Source organism: Pristis pectinata, chromosome 3 (assembly GCF_009764475.1).
Source record: "Pristis pectinata isolate sPriPec2 chromosome 3, sPriPec2.1.pri, whole genome shotgun sequence".
Classification (NCBI taxonomy): domain Eukaryota; kingdom Metazoa; phylum Chordata; class Chondrichthyes; order Rhinopristiformes; family Pristidae; genus Pristis; species Pristis pectinata.
The window spans coordinates 8,896,526-8,908,529 of NC_067407.1; the positions used below are offsets into that span (position 1 = coordinate 8,896,526).

At 41.8% G+C, this 12,004-nt stretch overlaps 1 protein-coding gene across 1 annotated transcript in view; it reads right to left on the reverse strand.

The window, feature by feature from the left end:
* gipc2 (GIPC PDZ domain containing family, member 2) overlaps window positions 1–12,004 on the reverse strand; it is a 57,876-nt gene that overhangs the window by 12,467 nt on the left and 33,405 nt on the right. The window contains 4 exon segments of the mRNA XM_052012539.1: window positions 6,289–6,469; window positions 11,793–11,861; window positions 11,863–11,898; window positions 11,900–11,980. Coding sequence (XP_051868499.1) covers window positions 6,289–6,469; window positions 11,793–11,861; window positions 11,863–11,898; window positions 11,900–11,980 — 367 coding nt within the window.

The following is a 12,004-nucleotide window of genomic DNA, read 5'->3' on the forward strand; positions in this document are numbered from 1 at the left end:
TGCTGTACTACGTTCAATCACTTCTCCACCTATGCTCATTTGAAATCTGAAATAAAAACTAAAAATGCTGCACTGAGCAGGGCAAACAACATTGGTAGATAGGGAAACAGAATTAAATCCTTCAGGCAAATGACCATTCATTAGAACCAGACAATCATTCCCATTTATCTACATAATTAGCCACTGTGTGGTTCTTCCAATAAGACAGTAACCTGCAGTTGTATAACAACTTCAACATGGTAAAACATTTCAAGGCAGGACACAGGAATGTGATCAGACATACTACGACACTATTACACGAAAATACCTACTAAAGTTCTTGGGTAATGATGTTCCTCTCGTTACTCCCTTTTCTTAAATCATACTCCTGCTTTTTCAAATATTGGAACATGGATACAGGAGGTTGGCAGAAATTGCGCACATCCCCACCATATAGCCAGAACTGGGAGGGCATCAGTGATCAGTTTTGCCTGTTCCAGTGTACAATTTCGAAATGCAAGTGACATAACTGTTGCAAACTGCACAAATCACCAATTAATGATTGGTATATAAATGACTTCTTTTACTCAGTGGGTAACACTCTTGCCTCAGATTTGTGGGTTCATATCCCATGCCAGAGGCTTAAGCACAAAATCCTATATTGCAGGCTGACTCTCCACCGCAACCTTGATTTTAATATAAATTTTTTTTAAGTGATACAAGTTGAGGGATAAATAAAATGTTGGACAGTGGAAGAACTGTCTGAAACATTACCATGGGATCACTCGCCTTACCCAAGAGAGTTGACAAGGTCTCAGTTTAACATTTCATCTGCAAAATTGCACCACTAATGATCCCTCAGAGTGATGGCGAGTCAGTCTATACTCAGAGGAGTTTGTACTCAAGTCTCTGGAATGGGATACGAGCCTAGAAATTCAAGGCTAGAGTATTACCCACTGAGTAAAAGTCATCTAACTCCTTGGCGATTTGTGCAATGATGTCAATAAAGCAGGGAGCAGATACCAATTTCATCCCAGGACAGTACCGCAGCAAGAGATGGAGCCAAAATCTGATAGAGAATAGCCAAACAAACAAATCAATCCCAGTTGGGCAGGTTTGCTTTAACCGTGAGTCACTCTGGCCTGAACCTGGCCACTGTCAGCTTTCCAAGCCTCAGGCTTGCATCAGCTTCCACAGTGAAGCTTTATAGAAAGCAGATTCGGATCAGCTGAACACAGCGCTCACCAATAAGTAGCTTACAAATGACAACAGGTACGAGGACTGATTAGCATCCTACAACCCCACAATGCTGGCCTACACCACCATCTGCTGCACTGCACTCTACCCAATTACAGTAGGAGAAAAGAACTTGCAATCATACAGATGTTGCTATGACTTCATTACAATGTCAGCTCCATTAGTTGTACTTTTCCTATTATGTGCTTGTGTTTTCCCAGAAGGTTGTGGGTTCAAATTTCTGTTCCGGAGAAGTGAGCACAAAGAAAATCTAGACTGACGCTCCAGTGAAGCACACTGTCGGAGGTGCCAACTTCTGGATGAGTCATTGAACTGAGGCCCCATCTGCTCTCTCACACGGAAACAAAAGACCCTTTGATACTATGTGAAACAGCAGGGGAACTAACCCTGACGTCCACGGCAATATTTATCCCTCAACCAACATCACAAGAACAGAATATCACATCACCGATTTTTTTTTAAAACTTTAAACATAGACTTTATTTACACAGCATGGTAACAGGCCCTTCCAGCCCAATGAGCCTGTGTTGCCCAATTACACCCATGGGAGCTTGCTGTGCACAAACTGGCTGCCAAGTTTTCCACAACAATGACTACCCTTCAGTAAACTACATCACTGGCTGTAAGGCACTTTGAAACATCCTTTAAGGTCATGAACTTATGCTACATGGAGGTCTTGTTTTCTCAGCAAGTCTCAAAATGCAAGAGAAGTAGTCGAAGTGCTGGCAATTATGCAAAAGACTGCAGCCAATTTTCACGTACAATTCAGGATTAGAATCAGGTTTGTTATCACTGAGTTATTTGTGAAATTTGCCCCACCTACAGAAAATGAGATTAAGATCCAATCGTTTCTGGTGATGTTGGTAAAAAGAAAAAAAACAGTAACAGAATGTGTTGTTGCCCTATGAATGGATTTTGTTGTTAGAACAGCTGCACTGTGACACTTGGCCACATGGTGGGGCTTTGCACAATCTACTGCCAATTTTGGTTCCTGTTGTCCATTGTCAAATGAGAAAGGGAGGATGGTCCAGCAATAAAGTTGGGGGGGGGGGGGGGGGGGGGGGGGGGGGGGGGGGGGGGGGGGGGGGGAGGGGGGGTTGATGGCGGCAGCAGCGAATAAAGTGGGGAGTCCTTTCTGCAAACTGACAGTGGGAAGAGCAGTGGACCTCTTGGCAAACAGAAGGCAGGCAGCACCATCCAGAGTTGTTACTAAGTGATGAATTTCACAGGGTAATGCAGCCTGCTGTGCCAATGTACACCTGATCACTCTCCCCTAGGATGCTTTTACTGCATTGAAGGCTCTATGTAAATGTAGAAAATGCCAGAAATACTCACAAGATCATGCAGTGTGGGTGTAGTCTGCATCCTTTTGTCAAAGCATGAAAATGTTAGAGATGGAACATGTACAATCAGTCAGTCTATTCCAAGCTCTGTCACAGGATGAAATTACCGTGAATTGACAGAATTTCCAGACTATTGGAGAACCAGGAAAGTTTATTAGAGAACATGGAAACAAAATCCAGTGAGTTTAAAGGCAGTGTGTGAACGAGTCCCCGGTGTATTTAAAGGGAGCTCAGGAAATCAGACCCCAGAGACTCCTATGAATTACTAGCTCATGACCTCTTAATGTTGATAAGGAGCACTTGAGATGGTTTTGAGAGACCCGTGTCCATGAGTTGGAAGCACAGAAACAGTGTAAACAGAAAGGAGGAGTCCACCTCACAAACCACATGGTGGAAGAGTCACTGGTTCCCACACTGGCCTCAGTCAATTGAGAACCCACAAAACCAGATTGGAAGTCAGCCTTAATTCCAAACGACTGCCTCAGAAGTGGAGACAGTCAGGTGAAGGGAGAAAAGAGCAAACCTTCCAACCCACTTCCTTTCCTTCCAACTACCCCTACCCCTGCACTTCCTTAGAACATAGAACAGTACAGCACAGGAACAGGCCCTTCGGCCCACAATGTCTGTGCTGACCACGATGCCAATTTAAACTGCACATCTGCCTGCACACGGTCTATGTCCCTCAATTCCCTGCCTGTTCATGTGTCTATCTAAATGCTTCTTAAACACTCCTTAAGACCTGTCACACCTCTAACAATCTCTAATTCTGATGAAAGGGCAACCATTAACTGCTTCTCTCCCTACAGGTGCTGCCTGACTCATCAAGCAGCTACAGCATTTCAAAATACAAGTGTAGATCAAGGTAGTGATTATGACCCAGAACCGTTTCTCGTCTGTCTCTCAACCCGTCCAGCATCAAGATAGTCAGCCATCATGACTGTGTGCCAGCTCTCCCAAAGCTGCTGCCTCGGTCTTCCTGCCCAAATCCCATCACTTCTTGTTCACCTCAGATGCTGTTACCTGAATCTTGCCTGCAAATGCAAGTTCCTTCCAATACCTGTAGTGGCAGCAGAGTCATACTCAACCACATCAGGCCATATCCAGCCTGCGGCACGGAAACAAACCACATGGCCCATCTTGGTCCCGTCAGTGTTTATGTTCCACACAAGGTTCCTCCCGACAAATCAGCTCAGCCTTCTGGTTCTTTCTCCCTCAAGTTTATTTAGCTTCATTTATTGAATCCAACTATTTTGTTAGTAAGCTCTACATTCTAACGACTCATTGGGTCATAAAATTCCAATCTCCCTTGCACGTAGGAATGTTTTGTCAAACCTTTAGCCCATCAAGGCTTTTCATAATTTTTAAAGACTTCTATTAGTTTCTCTCTTAGTCTTCCCTTTTCTGCAGGAATGAGACCCAAACATATCCAGACGTTCCTGCCGGTTTTATCCATTGGTATCATCCTTGCGAATCTTTTTCCTTGCACCTTCTCAAATCCCTGTATAACTCTCGTATAAAATAGACTGGAACTGAACATCATGCTTGGTGTGACCAATGAGGGATACACACTTAAAATAACTTCTCTGCTTTTCATGTACATCTTTACAAATGAATCTCAACTTTTCTACCTATTCTTTAAAAACTGCATTACTATCCTGCAACTCCACTCTTAGTGATTTTTGAATCAGTATCCCTACATTTTTGTTCTTCTACCCAACTTAGCCTCTTATTTTCTGAAAAGGATGTTGCCTCCTTTTTCTTCCTAATCACATGCACCACCTTGTTTATTATGTTGCAAGTTACATAGTCATTATACAAGCTTACTAGGGAGGAGTCGCTATCAAAACGTTGCACAATGAAAACCACTTGTACACACCAGCCAAATTGACTTTAGCAATTTACGAAAATGCCTTACGGGTTTACTTAAACCACCTCAGTGTCAAGAGACCTCCCCAAACAACAGATTACAGTTACTGGCAGAAATGAAAATGTTTGCCAGAGATCAAGTTAAAGGAGAAGTTACAACAGCATTCGAAAATCTATTTCTTTCTGAATGCAGAATTCTGTCTCTGTGCTTACCCTAGTGTGAATAATTCAAATAGTTTTCCCCAAATTCAGGTTTTCACCTGTGTCCACCCACTGTATTGATAATAGCAGGCTTACTGCATGGCTGATTACAAATATCATAAATCCCATAATATTCAAGCTTGTTCTCTTCCAGTTAAAATGCTTGAGATTTGCTGAAAATTACTAAATGGAAGTATTTACCACCCTTCCAACCAAGTTATTCTAACAGTGGAAACTAGAAATTAATCTGCAATATACCTGGATATTAGTGGTACAGAGATAAATGAGAACAGAAAGTCCTGAAAATATGAAGGACAACAGATAGCACTGAAGGAGGAAGAAACAGTATTAGTGTTAGGGATTAGGAGGTTAGGATTAATTTTGTTATTAACTCAGTTTGCCTGAAACATTAACTCAGTTCTTCTCTTTACAGTTGCTACCTGATCTCCCAAGTATTTCCAGCATTTGTTTTTATTTCAGATTTCCAGCATCTGGAAATATTTTACGTTTGGGCCATTGCTTTTCTATTTGATGGTTGCAATTCTTTTCAAATGTTCTAGCAACTTTCTACAGCTGAAATTCCATTGAATAATGAAAATATCCACAAGAAAAAAAAATCAGAAACAAACTTTTTTTTGTACACAAGTATGAAACCAGCATATGGTTTAAAGACACTTTACTCTGTACTGTTATTGTTTTTTTTACTTGTACTACATCAATGCACTCTGTACTAACTTGATGTAACTGCACTGTGTAATGAATTGACCTGTAAGATCGGTTTGTAAGATGAGTTTTTCCCACTGTACCTCGGTTCAAGTGACAATAATAAACCAGTACCAATAAGATTACAGCGGAGTGGACGAGCCAGGTAAGGTCCAAATACCGCAGTTCCTAGTCAGGAAGTAGCTCCAGTGATTAAGGAATCTATCTATCACAATGAGTTACAAATTTAGTTGCAGCTTGAAATGTGTTCATTTAGTTGATTTAAAGACAGGCCAAGAGAAGGGACACAGTCAAGTTCCGTTTTTAAAATCTCATCAACCAACCTCAAGTATAGGAATTCAATTACTAGAATTATTGATGGATGTATTTGACGTATATACCAATTTAACTAAATTTAGAAATATTTGCACTTACTCTTCCTACTCTCCGAGTTTTTTGACAATGCGTTCAGTTTCTTTTGGGTCAAATTTTCATTTTAGTCCAACCAATTGGAATAATAATAATCTCACGTGTGGGCAAGGTCAGCGTTTATTGCCTTAAGGTGGTAATGATGGATTGCCTCCTTTAACAGCTGCACATAGGTTACGTACAACTGAGTGTTCAGTCACATTAGGGGGTAGCTCCTTACAGTGTGGAATTGGGACTCATCATTCGGTCAAAGGTGGCAGATTTTCTTCACTTAAAGGATATCAGTGAACCAATCACACTGTCATTTTAAAGACAATCAATCAATTTCAGGGTTACTTCAGCGTGGTAGAGGAAATGGAACAAGCTTGGAGAAAAGGCATGACATTGGTCCGTGTTTACATGCATTACAGATAACAAATCAGTCCACTGCATAAGAGCTAGGAAGGAAGGTTGGGAGCAGACAAGTGTGAGATCTGTACAGCGGTGCATCAGTGTTGCCTTTGGAACTTACCAAATGCTTTTGTGGTTTCTACCAGTTTTAGTGTGAAGGTTTTGCCTTTTGGCAACTCTTTCAGCATCTTGGCCACTTCATAGTGCCGGCAACCCACCACACCCTTGCCGTTGATTGACTCGATGTGGTCACCGACAAGAATTACTTTAACTTGATCGATGATACTACCCTCTTTGATGCGCTAAGAGAAGAGAAGAGTGAACATCATTAGAACAAAGTAATAAGAGTTTGGATCCACAAAGAACTGACGCTATAACATGACTTTTATGGACACCGACAGATCGGATACATCTTTTACAGCTATTCTTATTACTATTACTTCATGGGAAATACGACCCACTGAGATCTGCAACATCATCAGTTCTGATCCTTTTCACATCCCTGAATTTGATCAATCTGTAAGTAGCAGTCATGCCATCAACTGTCTCGTCTGTAAGCTCTGGAATTCCCCCTCTAAATCCCTCTACCACCTTCCAAATTACAGACAGTTCTTTCACCCAGATGTTGGTCACCTTCTGTTCTATCTCCTTATGTGGTGCAGTGCCTGATTTTGGTTCTGTGAATCATCCAGGAATGCTTTACTACATTAGAGACAGTATAAGAAATAGGAGGAGTAGCCATTTAGACCTTCAAGTCTCTTCCATCATCCATCAAAATCATAGCTGATGTTCTGCATTAACAGATCTTCTAAGTTAAAGGGAGAAGTTGGCCAGGCTAGGTCTTTATTCCTTGGAACGTAGGAGGAGGTGGGGCAACTTTACAGAAATAGTTAAAATTATGAGAGGCATAGACAAGATGGATGGTAACAGTCTTTTCCCCAGGGTAGGGGTGCCCAAACCTGGGGGTATAGGTTTAGGGTGAGAGGGGAAAGATTTAAAAGGGACCCAAGGGGCAACTTTTTCACGCAGAGGGTAGTGAGTATATGGAACAAGCTGCCAGAAGAAATGTTTGGGGACAGGTACAATAGCATCATTTAAGCAGCACTTGGATAGGAAGATGGAGGGGGAGGGCAGGGCAGGGATATGGGCCGAACACAGGAAATTGGGACTAGTTAGGTGGGCACTGTGGTCGGCATGGACTGGTTGGGCCGAAGGGCCTGTATCTGTGCTGTATTCATCCATGACTCTATACAACTACTTTCCGGCCCTATCCCCATATCTTTCAAGACCTTTAACATCCAGACTGCATTTGATCAATGACTGAGCTGCCTCAGGGGTGGAGGATTCCAAAGATTCACTCTCCTCTGAATGAAGAGATTTTTCCCCATCTTTGCCCTAAATTTTGAGACTGTGACCCCCAATTCTGGACTCCTCAGCCAAAGGAAACATTCTTCCAATATCTACCTTGTCAAGAACTTTGTATGTTTCAATGAAGTTTTATTGGCAAAAAGTATCTTACTAGCAAAACAGATTTTACTGTTAAGAAGAATTTTGTTTTAGCTAAAAAAAAATTGTGCAAAATCTTCAGGCTGGGAAGCCATTGCTTAACAAATGGTCTCCAGCAGGGATTTTCAGTTATTCCTGTAAATGATGACCTTTAGGTTTTATCCATTGTTCCAGGAGGCAAAAACACTGCCAGTGCATTATCCTCGGACACAGGCAATGGCGTTTAGTGCCCTTCCCAATGGGGTAGGAAAGCTCAAATTTAGACTTAAAGGATTCAGACTACAATGATCTAAAAATTCCTTGGTTCCAGTGGAAAGGACATGGCAGGGGTCATGGGGGCGTGGGGAGATTGAGAAAGCAGTCACACAAAGGTAGAGGTACAATTCATTCTCCCAAACTAGGCTGGATCAAGTGAAAATTTCAAAGTGGAAATTAAAAGAGCTCGTTGCATCATCTATTAAGGATGTGGAGTAAAAGCATGTACATCCAAAGCAATTTTTAAAAATTGTAATCATTTCCCTTCCAACAAAATGAGTTGCCAAAATCAGAAAGGCACTGCCTGAAAAAGGTGGGAGAAGCAAATTCAATCTTAGCTTTTAAAGGGGAATTATGAATTTTCTTTTTAATTCATTCTTAGGATCTGCCACCACCGACAAAGCCAGCGCATAACAATACAGGCCCCTTTGGCCCACGATGTTGTGCCAACTATATAAACTTACCCCACGATCAATCTAACCCTTCCCTCCCACACAGCCCATAACTCTCCATTTTTCTTACATCCACGTGCCTTTCCAAGTCTTGTAAATGTTCCTATTGTATCAGCCTCCACCACCACCCCCGGCAGTGCATTCCAGGCACCCACCACTGTGCAAAAAAAACCTACCTCTGATATTTCCCCTAAACTTTCCTCCACTCACTCTAAACGGATGTCCTCTGGGATTTATTGCCCTTCCCCCATTCCCCTTTCAGCTGACTGGTTTGCAATGGCCATTACAGAGGGGTAAGGATCAACCATATTGTTGCATGTTTAGTTATATATTCACCTATCACCTACATGCCTCTGTCTCCCAACTCCACCCTTCTCCCATCTGGCTCCATCTGCCTGCCATCATTCACTACCCCCCCGCGGCCCCCCCCCCCCACCCCCCCCCCCTCCCCCCCCCCCCCGCCCCCCCCCCCCCCCCCCCCCCCCCCCCCCCCCCGCCAGTCCACCAAATCACCTACTGGCCCCATCTCACCCCTCCCCCTCTCCTCATTATACTGACTATCTTCCATCTCCACTCTCAGTTCTGATGCAGGGTCTCAACCCCAAACATTGACAATTCCTTTCCCCCACTGATTCTACTCGACCCTCTGAGTCTTACAGCAGACTGTTTCTTTCTCCCTGTTCTATATTGGCAGATCAGTAAATGGTTTTCTTGGTCACCAGTTTTGATAGCAACTTTCTATTCTAGGTTTGTTTCATGAAATAAATTGAAATTCTCCAGCAGCCAGGTATCATCATTCCACAATCCTATCATTCCCTATCCGATAACCTGGAAAAGGAGAGAGCCATCACACAGTTACTATACATTGTGAGGGAAGTACAGGGAGAGTAAAACAAATCCAGCTGTTCAAACAAAGGTATGGTCTGATGGGCTCAGTACCACCTTCTGAGAACTTGATTCTTTGATTTAGCCGAACGGAAGAGCAAATAAAGCAGGTTGAATGGCCTATTTCTGATCCTCGGTGCTGGCAGACTGAGCAGGAACCAAACCAGATGCAAGTCCTGAGTCTAATCCACTGATCATCACTAGTTAATATCGATAAAGGAAAACTCAGGATTGGGCTTAGTCATAAGAGCATCTTACAGACATAGGTGGCAATGGTAATACCAATTGTTGGGATCCATGCATGAGGAATGTCAATGTTTTTCAATAAATAGTCAGCAAGCTATGAGCATTCAATTACCACTACCCCTTAATGACACTTTACTGCCATTAGATGGCACTGTAGTACGCTTTATACAGATAGCTCGAGTTACACAGCACAGAGATTAAGTTTATAAAATACACAAACTTACACCACATTGCACTCAAATTTCCATGTGACATTCACTTTGGTAGCAATGTACAAAAACAAATTGCCCATAGCCACAGTACACAGTGTCAGTCTCAGACCCAACCACACAGGCAACCCCATGCAATGATCAGTGAACCATTGCATACTGTTAGGCCAAAGTGGCTTGATCAGTGCTCCAAATGACTCAGTATTTCTCCCACTAATTTGATTTTCCTCAACTTCAAGGAAAGTTGAACTAAGGTAGTTGCTGTTTTGGGTCATCTAGTGCCTTTCTAGAAAGTCCATTCCCCATCCCTCAAATCATAGTGCACTCAGGAACTGATAAATTCTCTTCGCAAAGCATTGATAAACTGCAGATGTTGAACCAGCACAAGTGTGATAATCACAACTGCTTTAGAGCAAATACAACTTCAAAACAGTTATTTTCAAGTTTTAAAAGCCCATTAAGAGCTGTTGTTGAGTGCATATTTAATTATTGCTCGCTAGTAGTTATCATAGTCCAATCTGTGAAATTAATAACCTGCTCCATAGAGTAACATTCATTCTTCAATGTAAGAATAAATCTTTTCTATTGCAGGACTAAAACAGCCTTCTTTCCATTTGGATTTCTTTCCACTCCTGATAAAAATGCAGAAATAAATGGATCATTACTCATGACAAATACAGAGCAATGATGACTTCCTTCCCTTTGCCAACATTTTGCAGTGTTTACTTTAGTAACAATAATCAGCTGGCTGGTTCATTTGCCTGCTGGAAACACACACCCATACTCACCCCTTCAGACACTTCCCCTTACAGGAAACTAACACTGCATTCCCACTCCCTTCTTTCATACATAGATTTTTTTTTAAAAATGAGACCCCATTCAAAACCATTAGTGCATTTAAAAAATTTTACATTAAGCAAAACATTCACCTTTCAATCTTGGGTTATTAATCACAAAATGTTACAGTGCAGAGGTAATACGCCCAATATGCCATCTCCCTAAAAGAGTTATCCAACAGGCCCTCTTCCCCCCACCCCCAAGAGTCCTGCTAATTTATTCTTTTACAAGTGGGAGCAATTATTGACTCAGTTTCTACTTCCCTTTCAGCGGTGGATCCAGATTATAATAATGCTCAAAGAACATCCTTTGTTCTTTTACCTCAAGTGGTTTTTCCTTTTTCTTGTCATTTTATCATTTCAGTTTCTGAAATGCAGTCACTGGTCCGTATGAAGCCACGGTTTAGGCAGCTACCTACAGAAAACACTTTCATCTCCTGAGCACTAGGCAACAAAAATGGCTTGACATTCATATGAGACAAACACTGCCTGTTGTTGGGTTACCACTGAGCCATATAAAGACAATTGATCCTTGCATATGTATAAACATCCATTTGAAACCATCAGGGTTACACATGACAGACGGAAAGGCAAAGACAGCAAGAAAACAGTTGGCAGATAATGTGGCCTTATGCCTGCCTATACTTGCAAAATCTTACTCCTGTCAATCCCAAAATCTAGCCATAAACCACTTCACAGGGTCTCCCAAAAAGTAACCAAAATTTTTATCCAGAGTAGTAGCAGCAGCCAAAAGCATAAAGATTTTTGGTTGAAGACATAGACCAAAAGCAGGTTAAACATAGACAAGTGATAGGATTTCCAGAATGAGAGAGCACTTACATGTTCACTTGCTGATTGAAGCAATTATACCTAATTGACTGTATTAGTTCTTGGGATGTGGGTGTTGCCAGCAATGCTGACTTTAGTAACATGATCTGCCCGAGTTGTCCTCACAAAAGGTCCATATTGAACCTGTTCGGGATTTCAACTTAGTTACAGTGAAGGATCACTGATGATGGCCTGTCAGGAACACCAACTGGAGGATTTTAAATTAAAAGTTTAAAAATGTTAATGTTCTAAAATTACTCAATATGAAAGGAACTAGGCACACCAGGTACATATAACACCAGTTTGGACTTTCACCAACAAGAGTAAAACTTTCATGTTCAAAGGCAACCAAAATCCTCAATCAGCGCTATTTTCTGCACTTTACTCAGATACAGAACCGAGACCTACCTTTATGAAAGCAAATCCTGCCCCATTATCGGTAATGGTTAATCCCAGAGCCTCCTCTGCCTTAAATACAATCCACTTCTTTCCTGAGACCCTTCGTGTGTGCAAAAAATAAAATCTTCCAGACCAATCTGCCCTCCAAGGAGTTTGTCCATGTCAATTCTGTGTGTATTCAATGTGCAGAACAAAATCTGTATGGAAGGAAAAACACTGAT